The 15,540-nt window shown below is 43.6% G+C and overlaps 1 protein-coding gene across 2 annotated transcripts in view; it reads left to right on the top strand.

Annotated features, from left to right (window-relative positions):
* The window catches only part of LOC128743883 (furin-like protease 2), an 803,052-nt gene that overhangs the window by 775,744 nt on the left and 11,768 nt on the right, over positions 1 to 15,540 (top strand). For both annotated transcript variants that reach the window (XM_053840572.1, XM_053840570.1), the window contains exons 11-15: positions 8,819 to 9,093; positions 9,487 to 9,763; positions 9,827 to 10,026; positions 10,090 to 10,368; positions 10,459 to 10,700. In XM_053840572.1, the coding sequence (XP_053696547.1) occupies positions 8,819 to 9,093; positions 9,487 to 9,763; positions 9,827 to 10,026; positions 10,090 to 10,368; positions 10,459 to 10,700 (1,273 nt within the window). The remainder of the gene's footprint in view (positions 1 to 8,818; positions 9,094 to 9,486; positions 9,764 to 9,826; positions 10,027 to 10,089; positions 10,369 to 10,458; positions 10,701 to 15,540) is intronic.

Raw genomic sequence — 15,540 nt, 5'->3', positions numbered from 1 at the left:
TCACAATTCTTATCCTGTTTCTAGTTATCTCTGTGTTTACCATTCCATTCAACAATATCTGGAAGTACTCTTTTGTCAGTAAGCAGATTGCCAGCAATATCATTGCACCACACAGATATGACAAAATTCCTGCATCTCACCGTTTTATCCGGCGAACACGTGCTCTTTGAACTCGCGTTTTTTAGACGGCGGGTTCTTTTTTCCGCAGCTCTTGTCTCTCTATACCTTCCACTGCTCTGACGTGTAGCCGCAGTGAGCATGCGATTTCTGACCTAATTCTTCTCCTCACCCAGCCAGCACTAACTCGTATATCAATGTATGAAAATTATCGTAAATATCTCTTAACAAACTCGGATTCGTATATAAAGCCTAACAAAGTACGCACAAATTGATATTCTATCGTTTATAATGCTAGAAGCTGACAAACATACGATTTTCAGCACAAAGTCGTATAGCTGTATGAAGCTTGTCGCGCTTAATCGGATCTTATCGTATTGAAATACCTATATAAGTGTATCGTTCAAGATTATTCCTCAGTGCGTATATCGCCTCCAAAATGGTACGGATAAGCTGCTTTTGCGCGTCGAATACGATTTTGTTGGATACATATCAGTACGTAACTCTTATTTCTTATTTGTAATTTAATTATACATATGAAAATGCTGACTGGGCGCTCACTCTCGGCATTCGGCATCAAAAAAGCTACTAACGGGTGACAACTAAAATTTTGGAATTTTTTTCCCAAGCTGTCAAAAAAAACAAAGATACATGAAGAAGATCTGATTAACCGAAATTAAAGATACATTATCCATTGTTGAAAAAAATTAGTGTACATTTGAAAACGGTCCGTAATCGGCTGTTCGGCGAAGCTTCCGTTTAATGTCGGAACAGGAGCGTTGAACGGTCGTCATATCAACTTTGTGAATGCATCTCTTGATTCTGCCAATCAACTGTTTGCAATTCGTGGTTCTCCAGTTATTTTTGTACACCAAGGAGCGCAAAATCTCGAAGATATCTTTGATTGAGCGCACTGAGACAGATTTGTCCGGTCGTGGTTTTTGGGTACAAATGGGATCGAATGGGTATTCAGGAACGGTTGTGTTTTTTTGGCGTAATGCGTTGATGTTCTATCCGGCCAACACACGTATTGTCCTTCTACATGATGTTTTCGTAGAAACGGGATCCAAATTTTCTTCAAACATTTGTCTGGTGCACATCTCTTGATAGCTTGTTGTTGAAGAAACGAGAAAGAGAACGATGTCCTTCTGCGTCCATAATTTTGGCTGGTCTTTCACTACCTTGCTTGCGAATAGTTGTTGGGGATCTTGGGACATGGTAAACAGTCGAAGCAGCAAAATCTTCGCTTGTTAAATGTTGTACCGTATACTTTTAGCCGAGATTTCTGTGGCAGATCGTAGAAGTGTACAACGCGCTCCCGAAAGGCTTCCTGTTTCGATTTCGACGCCATTTTTAGCAAAACTGGATTAATATAAACAAATCAAAAAATATTGGCAAAAAGAGGAGAGAGAGAGCTAACACATACATACTGTCATTTCTCTCTGAGCTTGTTTGTTGTAGAGTATAGGGGCCTCGAAAAAATCCAAATGCAGCCCATTTGTATCTTCCCTTTCTTCTCGCTATTCTGTGATTCGTTGATCAAGCTTTCTGGCGTATTTCAATACCACGCCATCTGCCGTCAACCACTGAATGTTAAAACCTAGCGTGCTCTCAGTACAAACATTCGCCGCGTACGTTCGACAACCTTGCGCGATTTTGCACACGACAATATAGTAGTCAAAGTTGATATTAGGTCCTCGAAAAGACCGCACACCAAGACATGATCGATCTGAGAGCTAGAGCACCCGTTCGGATGCCTCCAGGTGTGTTTCTAAATATTCAGACGTGGAAAGTAGGTGCACCAGATGACTATTCCTCTGGTCGCGGCGAAATTTATGAACCTCACTTACTTACTTTTGTGTCCATGTCCGCCGGTCCGGCAGAACAAAGGGATGAAATCAGAGATCTCCGCTGCTGACGGTTACCCGCCATGGCTTTTACCTGTCGCCAGGACAGGTTCTCGTCTACAGCCCGGATGTCGTTGGCTAAGCTCCGTCGCCATGAGCCTCTGGGTCTGCCTCTTCTACGCCGTCCTTGTGGATTCCAGTCGAGTGCTTCTCTGCAAACCTCGTTCGCTCCTTTCCTCAAGGTGTGTCCGATCCACTTCCACTTACGTTCACGAATTTCTGTGGCTATCGGCTGTTGATGACACCGACGATGGAGTTCCTTATTGGTTATCCAGTTATCAGGCCACCAGGCACGAATAATGTATCGCAGGCACCGGTTAATGAATACCTGCAGTTTTTGCGTTGTCTCCGCTGAGACGCACCACGTTTCACAGGCATACAGCAGTACGGTTTTAACGTTTGAGTTAAAGATTCGGGTTTTCGTACGTAGAGTGATCTGGTTTGAGCGCCAAATGTTTCGCAGACCTGCAAAGGCACCCCTGGCCTTCCTGATCCGTGTGGCTATATCAGTCTTGGTACCACCATCGGGCGTTGTTTGGCTACCAAGATATTGGAAGGCGTCTACCTGCTCAAATTGTTGTCCCGCTACTGTGAAGTTAGTGGCATTGTCAATGTTCACTACCATAGACTTAGTTTTCGCTACATTGACTGTGAGACCTGCTGCTTTGGAGCTCTCGGAGAGGTCATCTAACTTGCTCTGCATGTCGTTTCGGCGTTGTGCGAGCAAGACAATGTCGTCGGCTAGGTAGAGGTCATTTAGCTGCTCCATCTTTAGAGGATTCCAAGGCAATCCTCGATTTGGTCTACTGTCAATTGCTCCAACTAATATCTCATCCATAACGATGAGAAACAGAAGCGGTGATAAAATGCAGCCCTGTCTCACGCCAGCAGTAACCCTTATGGGGTCGGACAAGACGCCGTCGTGCAAAATCTTGCACGAGAACGCCTCGTACTGAGCCTCGATGAGATGGACTAGCTTATCTAGAACTCCTCTACGCCTAAGTGCGCCCCAGATGTTTTCGTGATTGAGTCAGTCGAACGCCTTTTCGAAGTCAATGAACACCAGCAGAAGAGAGTCCTGGAATTCGTTGATCTGCTCCAATATAATGCGGAGCGTTGTGATATGGTCTACACACGATGGTTGAGGATTACCTTACAGAGTACTTTGAGAGTAATACAGAGCAACGTGATGCCACGCCAGTTACCGCATTCAGTTAGGTCTCCTTTCTTAGGAACTTTGACCAATATGCCCTGCATCCAGTCCACCGGAAAAGTTGCGGTTTCCCAAATATTGCTGAAAAGCTGATGCATCATCTGGGCTGACAAAGATGGGTCAGCTTTGAGCATTTCGGCTGAAATACGATCTATCCCTGGCGCTCTATTGGATTTCATACTCTTGATGGCTGCTACAATTTCATCTAGCGATGGCGCCTCCGAGTTGACGCGATTTATTCGACGAACTGTAGGCGTCGTACGCTGCTGGTTTTGTTGGTCTCTGACATTTGAAACTCGGAAGAGTTGTTCAAAATGTTCAGTCCATCGCTTAAGCTGTTCTGTACGGTCAGTCAATAGCTGACCAGCTCTGTCCTTCAGCGGCATCTTTGTATTCATCCTGGCACCACTAAGGCGGCGAGAAATATCGTACAACAAACGGATATTACCATTGGCGGCGGCGGTTTCTCCTTGTTCGGCTAGGGAGTTAGTCCAGGCTCTCTTGTCCCGCCTACAAGCACGTTTAACAGCCCTCTTCAGTTCAGCGTATCGTTGACGGGCAGCTGCCTTAGCCGATCTGGGCCGCGCTCGCTCAATGCCGGCTTTCGCCTCTCTCCGCTCGTCGTTCTTCCTCCAAGTTTCATCCGAAATCCACTCCCTTCGCCCACTGCGCGCTTTGCCGAGGGTTTCATCACTGGTCGTGATGAAGGCGTTCTTGATGCCGGTCCATTGCTCTTCGACGGTTCCACCAGGTGGCAACTCCGAAGCTCGAGATTTAAGTTGTTCAACAAAGGCCCGTTTCACCTCAGGATTCTCCAATCGGCGGACGTCGTAGCGGCACCCAACTTTCTCCTCCCGTCGTTGGACACGTGCGACGCGCAGACGTATCTCAGCGATAACAAGACGATGGTCGGATGCAATGTCAGCGCTGCGTTTGTTGCGTACATCAAGAAGGCTCCTTCTCCATTTCCGACTGATGCAGATGTGGTCGATTTGGTTTTCTGTTCGGCCGTCGCGGGAAACCCACGTGACTTTATGTACTGGTCTATGGGGGAAGAGCGATCCACCAATGACCATGTCGTTATTACCACAGAATTCTGTAAACAGCCCCCCGTTTTCGCTCATCTCTCCTAGGCCATGGCGTCCCATGACGCGTTCAAGGTCCGCGTTGTTTGAGCCAATCTTCGCGTTGAAGTCGCCCATGTGAATTTGGATGCCCCCCTTCGGGATTTTCTCAACCACGTTGTTCAGCTGGCTGCAGAAACTCTCTTTTTCCTGCAGGTCGGCAGCATCTGTTGGCGCATAGCACTGGATTGCCGTAAGGTTCCTAACCCGTGTTCTGAATCTGGCAACGATTATTCGCTCATTTATTGGTTCCCACTTCATCAGGGCCGCATGTGCCCCTGGGCTCAGTAGGAATCCAACTCCTCTTTCTCGAGTAGCATTTTCACCTCGTATGCCAGAGTAGAGCAAGACTTGCCCGGATGATGTCCTGTGTTCGCCAGTACCCGGCCAGCGGACCTCGCTCAGCCCCAGAATTTCAAGCTTCAGGCGGCTAGCTTCCCTTGCAAGTTGAGCCAGCTTGCCCTGCTGGGCAAGGGTCAGTATATTCCATGTTCCGATTCGTGTCCTTGTTTTGATGCTAAAGGTCGTTGCCAATAATCCGGAGAGATTTCTTCTTTCATTTTCGGTAACTTTTTGTATGTTCTGGTACAGTAGGCTGTTAACCTAAGGTCCTTATTCCGCTGATGGGGCTGCCATCTTAATGTGGGCGGGAGCCACTGTGCCCCCTTTCCTGTTAGCATACGACAACCGAAGTTGCGTACCCCAGCCGGCACCTCGTGGAGGTAGGAATAGGAGTTAACCGTTATGTGTGCGACAGGGTACCCGGGTACCTTTTCAGTTTTAAAATAGTTATAACTCATTCAATTTAAAACATACGTCATTGAAATTTTGCGACATCGTAAAACTCGTTGATCTTAAGTAATTGAGGTTTTTTTGGTGCATATCCATAAAGGGGTTTAGCAATGAGAGTCACTTGAATTTTTTTATTACGTAGGAGGGCGACAAGGGTACCCGGGTACCCATGATTTGCTATCTTCATAACTTTAGTTATGTTGAACCGATTTAGATGAAACGGGTGGCATTTGATTCGTACATTTATCTAGTTTTGATTAGATAAAGCGTTTGGCCATCAAATGACAAGTAGTTCCCAGGAATCGGTAATTCCGGAGCAACATCCGGTAAAACGTGGGAAGCCGCATGTTTTGAAAGAATATCAGCTTTTAGTAAGCCTATTAGCTTTGAACTTGACACTGTGGACCCTTTTTTCATCTAATTATATAAATTGGTGACTTTAGATCGCATTGGCCACCCCAGAATTTGGTTCCTGTAGGGATACAGATGGCGAGTTTGGTGCCTAATCCAATATTAGAATTGGTTTAGCGTATCTTTTAGATGTTTTGAACTGAAATGGTCAGTTTAGTACTGATTGATAATTTCGGAACTGGTTCCAAATGGATAACGGATGGTTCTACGTTTTGAACGGTTCTGATAATGCTAAGCATTATCTTGAATCCTGCGGTATCATCTGTGACCCCGTAAAAACCATTTTCGAAATAACCAATCAAAATACATCGAAATGTAAAAAATATCACCTACCGAACTAATTCCAAGAACTTGGATACCCATATTGCTAGATTTTGCCTCCAATCCTGGACTGGCCACCCATCACCCCAAAGGAACCTACTCCGGAAAGGCCAACCTGATGTATCTCATTATATGAAATAGTACATTGTATGAATTTTTAGAGTTTTTATATCCGCATGACTGATTTTCCTGCAATACAATCATTTCTCTTCCTCACAGCGGACACTCTGTCGGAATTCCGAATTTTCGGGCCCCGTATGTCTTTTAGTGGCCAAATGGCCAAATGATTCAAAACTAGACAAATAAACGAATCAAATGACACCTATTTCGTCGAAATCGGTTTAAAATTGTTGATGTTATAACAATATCAGTTTTGGGTACCCGGGTACCCTTGTCGCCCTGCTAAAGGTGTTTTTTTTGTCGCACACATAACGGTTAATGAACAGAGGTTATGGAATGCACATGTTCACCGTTTGCCAGCCTTATGAACCTCAGACTGTTGTTATTGATTTACAGATGAAGGCTATGATTTTGTCAATGACAGGATGGAAGAATTCCTCTCTCCCAATCTACGCATTTGCATCTCCGATTAAGATTCTCACGTCATGTTTTGGGCACTTCCATAAGTCCTCTCGAGTCTGTTGTACAAATCGTCCTTAGTATCATCGTAATTATCATTTATCGGTGCGTATACGTTGATGGTGCTGCAGTTGAATTGCCCTTAATTCTCAGGACACATATACGATATTACCATCATCTACGAGACTCCACCGGATAACTCGTTGCTTTTACTTTCCCAAAACTAGGACTCCGACTTCATGTTCTACCTTTCTACGGCCACTGAGTAGATGTTATACTTGAAAGAAGTGCCTGCAATAGTGTCTACTGTACGAAACTCCCTTTCTCCGAAATTTGGCCACCGAACTTCCTAAATTGTAGCGATCTCTACTCCGAGTCGTTGTACCTCTCGAGCTTGTGCCGGTTCATGCGGGCATTCACGAACATTTCGGTATATTATCTTACTGGCGTCGCGATACCTTCATCCCACTGATGGATTTACCATCATAGATATAGTTTGCGGGCTACCGCGTTTCGTATTCAGCCACACGCTCCGAGACAGACGCTGTTTGAGCCACCCCTCACCTGGGGAACAGACCCTCAGGTTCGTACCTCCTAGCTTAGCTGCTCCAGTGTGTGCATGAAACATTTCCATGCATGGCCATCGAACATCGATCACACCATCGTTTGACTTAGACCTTCGAGGAGACACTAGGTTTGAGAGAGTCGGAACTATATTTGACGCTCCCTCCAGATAACTCTCCCTATTTCATATCTTATTAGCTTTGTTATATGGATATTTAGTAGTATATTCGCCTTGACCAAACTCGAGACTTTAGTCATGACCTTGAAATGCGGTCAGGCATATATTAATATTTTTTTGAAACGATGATTCTACAATTGATGAAGGGACGGTAAGGGAAACTAATGAAGAAGAATTTTTTCGGGAATGAAGGGGAAGGGTGGAAAGGAAGGGGGGGGGGGGGTAATAGGTAGCTATGCTTAACAAGTTGTCGTTGTGACTCCTATCTTTTGTCCAATGCTGGAAGGTGCCGGACTGCTGGACTCTGGTCCAGCGCCTCTGTGGTTCAAAGGTACACGGGTACCAGTGAGCGACACGCCCTGGCAGGTGTTGTGGGTTCAAATCCGGTTATAATCTCTGATTACAGCTTGGTTCGACCCATGCACCTTCCAGCATTGGACAAAAGATAGGAGTCACAACGACAACTTGTTAAGCATAGCTACCTATTACCCCCCCCCCCCCCTTCCTTTCCACCCTTCCCCTTCATTCCCGAAAAAATCCTTCTTCATTACTTTCCCTTACCGTCCCTTCATTAATTGTAGAATCATCGTTTCAAAAAAATATTAATATATGCCTGACCGCATTTCAAGGTCATGACTAAAGTCTCGAGTTTGGTCAAGGCGAATATACTACGAAATATCCATATAACAAAGCTAATAAGATAGACCAAAATTCATTCGAATCACATCGGTTCAGGTCGGCCTTTTTTAGCTAAATCGAATTAATAACCTCAATTATCGTTTTCTTACCAAAATCAGGATTTTCGTTAATCGAATGGATTCAATAATGTTTGTATTTATCTGGAGCTAACTTTCAATCTGGAAAACCTTTCATCTTGGAAAGTCCGAGTGATGTAATAATTATTAACTGTGGTCGTCGAAAGTTGGGTTTGGTTTAGAATATGATAAGAATATGCCTCAAACGTATTTATTGCTTTCGGTGCCACCTTTTTGGTGTTTTATTATTTGTTCAAATCATTAGTTCGAAGGTATTTTATTGTATTACAATTTGAAATATTCAGTTTCAATAAATATGGTTCAGTATTCACATTAATCCGAATTTAATGCTCTCACGGTGAGCACTATTCACAGTTTAAGACCGACCGAAATTAAACTTGCAGATGATAATCGCCACTTTTGACCTAGAAACTCATATCATTCGGCATCTAATTACAACGTAACATCCGAAACCTATTTTCTAGAATCTCTGTTTCGCTGCGAATAAAAAATTTACGACCACTCTCATTAATTTATATAGCTTGACGCTCTCAAGTAAATGAGTATCTTACAGCACCGTAAGGAAAACGATTCATCTGACTATTTTCTTGTTGCGAATTTTATGTCCTTCGGCGAAGTAACCGTTACACGGTTCCACAAGCATACGCTTTTGGCTTTAATCTGCTATTACTATGCTCTGTAAATTCCGGTCCGGAACATCGGAGGTAGTAAAGTGCCTAACCATTTGCCGTTTAATTAGTGTAGAATCACTTTTTGCCGAAGAGCCGGTACACCGGTTTTCTGATTTCAGTGTTTCAATCCTGACCACCGTTTTCCTCCCATTGTTTCTCCCACAGCTGCGCCGATTGTCACTCGTCCTGTATGACCTGCAATGGTTCGTCGGAGTCCCAGTGTATCCTGTGCCGCGCCGGACGCTTCGCCCACGAGGGCCGTTGCCTGAATGCCTGTCCGGACGGGTTCTTCGGCGATAAAAAACGACACGAGTGCATGACCTGCCCGATAGGATGCTCGACCTGCAGCAGCGGCCAGATCTGCACCGGGTGCCGCGAGAACTGGACCATGAACAGGAAGGGCAAATGCATCGCCAACGGCAGCAACAACTGTGATGAATGTGAGTATCGTGTTGGCAACGGCGGCGACGGCGGCGCCCCAGTCAGTGGAGGGACTACAATTTTATTAGTTTCGCTTGCCCGTTTTGTAAATGAGTGTGTATGTGTGCGCGCGCAAAACGTTTTTATTTTTTTACGAGAAGCGAAGCTTTAGAAAGAATAAATTTATAATTAAATATTTGTTGGTGCCAGGAAATTCGTACTTTCTGGTGATATGAACACATTTAGTTGGGTGGAAAGTGCTTCATCCCTAATGGTGCCAGATACGTAGTATGCGAAAACAGACAAACGAAACTGGCATTCGAAATTATTCTAGGAACGATAAAAGATTAATGGCAGTCATAACGTTCAGACTTCATACGAAAAATGTTATTTTATCAAATTTTTATTCACAGCGGAATACTACGAAAACGGTCATTGTCACCCATGTCACTCGACTTGTGAAACCTGCACCGGACCGACGGAGCATGAGTGTCTGAAGTGCACCTCGCCACTGCTCCTGCAGCACCAGCGCTGCGTAAACGAGTGCGACGAAGGATACTACATGGAGGTGGGCATCTGTGCGAAATGTTTGCACACTTGCACCCAGTGCGTATCGCGGATGAACTGCACTGCCTGCCAGAAGGGCCTACAGCTGCAAAGCGGCGAATGTCGGACTACTTGCGCGGACGGGTGAGTTTGAGTAAATTTGACAGAGGAACAATGAAAAATATGGTCATCTATTCCGTTCAACAGATACTACAGCGATCGAGGAACCTGTGCCAAGTGCTACCTGAGCTGCAATACCTGCAGCGGACCACGGCGAGATCAGTGCGTCAAATGTCCCGAAGGTTGGCAGCTGGCGGGAGGTGAATGTCACCCAGAGTGTCCCGAAGGTTTCTTTAAGACGAAATTTGGCTGCCAAAAGTGCCATCACTATTGCAAAACTTGTAACGGTAAGTTCTTGAGAGTTTCGAACAGAAGAAAAACGGAGTAAAATTTTCGAAATTATTTTACAGCCGCTGGTCCACTAGCCTGCACTTCCTGTCCATCGCACTTCATGCTCGACGGTGGACTCTGCATGGAATGTCTCGGTTCGCAGTTCTACGACCCACCAACACAGACTTGTAAAACTTGCCATGAAAGCTGCCGAACGTGCAGCGGTCCTGGACAATATTCCTGTGTTACGTGCGCCTTCCCACTGCACCTGGACCGACTTAACAACCAGTGTGTGCCTTGCTGTGCGAGCGACGCTTCGCCCGACGACCAGAGCTGCTGTCATTGCGATAAAGGAACTGGTTAGTTCTTGATTTGAATTAAGGTCTTCGCGGTTAATATGTAACATTCTTAATTGTGCCATCTTGTTTTTTTTTTTTTTATTTTCCTAGGAGGTTGTATCAACTCATCCCCAGCTGGCAAACGACGTATCGGAGCCGAACAACAATTACTTCAATTCGGCGATGAAGCCAGCGCGAGTAACATCGATAGCAACATAGTGGACATCAATGGTCAGCGAACGGCGTTGGGTCGGTTGATGGAAAATGTTTCACCCTCGACAATGACAGTCCTAGCCGTTTCCGGTTGTCTACTGATAGTGACACTGTTCGTTGTGATTTTCAGCGTTCTACAGGTTAGTGTGTTCCCGTATAAATCCCCTCCTCAAATCCACCTCGGCTTCATCAAAATTTCGTTAAATGAAACGAACAAAGCGCTCACTTATAGCCTCCAGAATAGAACAGCAACCAATCAGCAAACAACGACGTTCCAACAAAGCCAACCTACGGCTTCGTCGAACTAATTACGCTAGAACCGTTATGCTCATTAAATTTTCAATTCTAAATTAATACCGGAGTTGGTTGGTGCACAATGATCCGCGTTTCAACTTTCAATGTACACAGAAATCATTAGCTACCGAATGATGTTCGTGCTTTTTATTTGGCCACCTCTCAGCCATTCTTTTATAGTAGTATCCCCATCAAAGCACCGTTCCATCATGCTCATCCTCATCCGGATACCGGCGAATAACAACTACCCTAGGTGGCAATCAAAACCTATCCACGGATTGACTCTCGTTAAAGCTCTACATCCGATTTCGGCTATAACCGGAAGACATCCTATCGCGGCCGTTACGGTTGCCTGCCGGCAATCACTATTGATGGAAATGAACCAATTTCACCGGTTACGATACCGGTGCACGGTGGTTCAAAATAACTAATTTTACTTTTTTTTATTCAAATAAAAAAAAATCGGAAGATAATCAATCAACAAGATAAATCTTTAACATTCGCTCTTGAGAAAAATGAAATCATTTGAAAAAATTTCGATAGTATGCTTTTTATAACCTTGTTTGAACCACTGTGCGACAACCAGCAAGCATCCTGTCTGATTTCGATACTCCTGTGAAATTGGTGTCAAATTTCCAGATTGTTAGTGCACCGCGGACGCTAGAATTGCTAGACCGGTGAGTGCCATCATCATCATCGATATGAAATCGGCTTTTCCTCGCGGGATAGATCATGGTTAATTTGGTTGAAATCCGGTTTGTGGCATCCGGTGCGAATGCTTCTGGGGAAGAGGTAAAAATAGAATTACAGTCGTTCCACAATTCTGGGTCACACACAATTATGAGTCACTTTTGACTTTAACTGCTTATTTCCACTTTAATATTCGTCTTTGGTTGAAAAAATGTTTTTTCAATAGTAGATAAATACTACTAAACAAGTAAATAGTACGCCTGAAGGCCGAATAAAATATGTTTTGCATTTATTAATTTTGCTGCATAATCCAGCTGTCAAACTATCGCTCAAATTGTAAATATCTTAAGGTGCAGCTAGTAAACTTGTAAGCGTTGTAAATGAAAATTAAAATGAATTGCCTCTGAAAAATTATGTTCGTATCACAACAAAGGTAGAATTTGTATTCTTCAAGAGAAAAGTCGATGTTTTGTATAAGTTTTATGGAAATTGGAAACAAAATAAAAGTAACTCGTAACTGTGCCTTGATTTTCTAAGTTTTATACAATTATGGGTCTCTCTTATTGATGCTAGCAAGTGGAAATGATTTCTTAGAAAGCAATGAGTTCAACACGATTGTACGTAATATGGAAGTACTACGCAAAAACCTGCGAAATACGTAAAACAGTAGAGAAATATAGTAGAGATACCATTTTCAACTGTTCAGTGTTACAAAAAAACTTTTCCAAACACAAAAAAAATCTGGTTCTAGGTCAAGTTTAACAGTAAGAGACGGATCTTTTAAAATTTACTTGCGCAAGATTTGAAAAATACTGATTTTTTTCTTTGATTTTGTTTGGATTTCAGGAAGTAATGCACTACAAGACTCTCATAAGATCCATCACTACTTTATAGAAGTAGGTAGTTTAGTCCAATGCAGCATTTTGACTGGACAGTAATTTATTTTGTAGTGCGACGATTCGTTACGTGACCCATAATTGTGGAACGATTGTAATCTACATGTGTGTAGTCAATTTTTTTTATGGACGTAAAATGATAATAGAAAATTTGGATACCTCCTGCAAAACAAATGTGTAAAAGTTTTTTTAAGCCTGAAAGTTGTAAAACATCAGGGTTTATATTTAACGTAGCAAGAATTTTAATTTTTATAATTTTTATATTATCTTTACATTTCATTTATATTTTTTCAAATAAGCACTGCAGAAAGGATCATATTTTTACAGCTAAATAGTGAAAATTGGTAACAATTCCTTTCAATTAATTTAATTAATTAGACTTTAAACAACTTCTCTAGGAAAGATCTGATTTGGCAGTCTGTACCTAAGGCTTGAAACACAACATTTTCCTTATCACCGGTATCATTAACCAGGAAATCTACGTAAACGAGTGTTTGAAAAAAGCTTTCGCAGCCTTTCCTGAAGCAACAATATTGTTCCGTGCTGTTGTGGACGGATTTATAATCCACCCGTTACGAGAGGTCATAGAGTGATAAGCCAACAATGTGCAGATGCTGTCTAAGGACAGTGCTGATGAAAAGAGCACCGACTGCAAAATTGGCGCTGCCAGACGTTTCTAAAAAAGCAAAAAGCGAAACACAAGTTACACTACGGGTAATCAATAATCTGCGCACCATGAAAATAGATCGTAAATCATCAAAATAGGGGAATCTTCAGGGGACAAATTTGTAAAAACGAACAGGTAGAAAACTAGTAACACGAGGGCACAGCCAATAGTGCCAATCGAGCGAGAAGCAAACAATGCCCACTCTTACGTGAGCGAATGTGATTAGCATAGCACAATGCAAAGGGATTTTATTATGGTGCAGAACCTTGACAGTAATTCCATTGATTTTCTGCCAAATTTCCCCAACTTCATTTCCGTATGCATTGTATCTAGGTCATTGACTTAAGCGTACCACAAATAACCACTGATGATGTGTATGTATACATTCTGCTACTTGCACACTTGCGCATAGTCCCGTAACGCGGTGCTGGGCTACCCGCTGCGCGTCTCTTCGTTGCGCTTCTCGACACCCGCTAGTCGGCTTCAACCTGGTCGAGCCATCTAGCACGTTGAGTCCCTCTATTCCTAGTGCCAGTGGGGTTCTGGAAGAGGACGCATTCAATGCACAGTCTTCCGGCATCCTTGGGACTCGTGGTTCATACGCCTTGGCCACTCTCCGCTACCCGTTTGTACCTCGGCAAAAATAATCCGCAACGCCTTTCGTTCAAATACTACAAGCAAAGTCACAGTCTCAAGTCCAAACAGGACTACCGGTCTGATTACAGTTTTGTACATCATTAGTTTTGTGCGGCGACGAATGCTCCTTGATCAAAACGTCTTGCGGAGGGAAAAGTAGGCACGATTTCCAGCTGTAATGCGTCGTTGAATCTCCTTACTCGTATTATTATCGGCGGTGATAAGAGTTCCCAAATATACGAATTATCAACCACTTCCAGTTCATCGCCGTTAATAGTCACTGTTCGTGAGAGGCAAACGTTGCTTTCTCTGGAGCCTCTTCCTACCACATATTAGGTTTTCGACGCATTTATTTGTAACCCTGTCCTCCCAGCCTCCGTTTTCTGTTACCATGGATCCTTGCACTTGGGAAATGGTCGACTCTTCACTGGAGTCACATTCCATTGTTTTGAAAGATCCAGTGATTCGTCATTTGTTTTATTTGAGTTTTGTTCTTAAGCATTAAAACAGTGATCCAATAGTTAGAGCTTATGGCTGCCATGGAGAGGAATTGGGAGCATGTAAATCCCATTTTTCCTGCAAAACACAACTACTTCCAGGTTCATGGGAGAATCGTGGTGACTGTCCAAAATCAGTAGAACTGAACCTTCTTCGATGCTTTGCCCCATCGCCCCATTTGGTAAACACTGGCCTAGATGATGTTTCCGGTCCAATTCCTATTACTCACCATTAATCATATCCACAGAGCGAAATCATCTCGGACGCATATTAGACCTGGTATTTTGCACTTCTGGATGCTTATTGTCGGTCGATCGTTGTGTTACCCCGCTGCTGCCTGTCGACCCTCACCACCCACCGCTTGTGATGTTGTTGCCTGTCTGTGATAATAGGACCGCTCCGGCTCTGATTGATGAAACAAAAAAGTTGAATTTTCGAAGGATTGATTTCTCTGCGCTAGATCAGTTCTTGCTTTCTGTTGATTGGAGGGCTTTACTTGAGTTTAACGATGTTGATGAGATGGCATCGAAGTTTTGTGAAACTATTTCGCAATGGATGAATTCTAATGTACCTCTTGTGAAACGACCGGCTTCACCTGCGTGGGGCACTCCGTATCTTAGGCAGTTGAAGAGGGAACGCAACCGAGCACAGCGTACACATCGTAAACGTAAAACAACGCTGACACAGCGCAACTTTAAACGTTCCAGTGCTGAATATCGTCGTTTGAATGCGGTTCCGTATAAATCCTATGTACTGCGTGTGCAAACTGATCTCCGTAAACAACCGAAATTTTTTTGGAATTTCGTTAATTCGAAAAGGAAATGCTCGTCCAATCCTTCCCACGTGTGCCTTGACGGAATTGATGCTACATCCGTTTCTGAATCTTGTGAGCTGTTCGCAAACTGTGTTCTCCATCTGTGTTCGCCAATGAAACAGCGTCTGATCAGGATGCACAAACCGCTGTCTCATACGTTCCAGCTGATTTGGTCAACTTGAATGTGTTTGAGATTACTGCTGACATGATAATAACTGCTGCAAAAAAACTGAAGCGTTCCTTCTCTGCGGGGCCTGATGGCATCCCAGCTGTAGTTTTGAATCGCTGTATTGTACCGTTGGTCGTTCCCTTACGCATTATTTTTAACAAATCTTTCGAACAAGCTAAATTCCCGAATATTTGGAAGGAGTCGTTTATGTTCCCAGTGTATAAAACTGGCGACCGCCGGAACGTTAGAAACTATCTCGGAATTACTAACTTGTCTGCCGCGTCAAAATTGTTCGAAATAATTGTTAGCAGTATGA

This window comes from Sabethes cyaneus, chromosome 3, assembly GCF_943734655.1.
Source record: "Sabethes cyaneus chromosome 3, idSabCyanKW18_F2, whole genome shotgun sequence".
Taxonomy (NCBI): domain Eukaryota; kingdom Metazoa; phylum Arthropoda; class Insecta; order Diptera; family Culicidae; genus Sabethes; species Sabethes cyaneus.
This window is presented reverse-complemented; position numbering and strand designations above follow the sequence as displayed.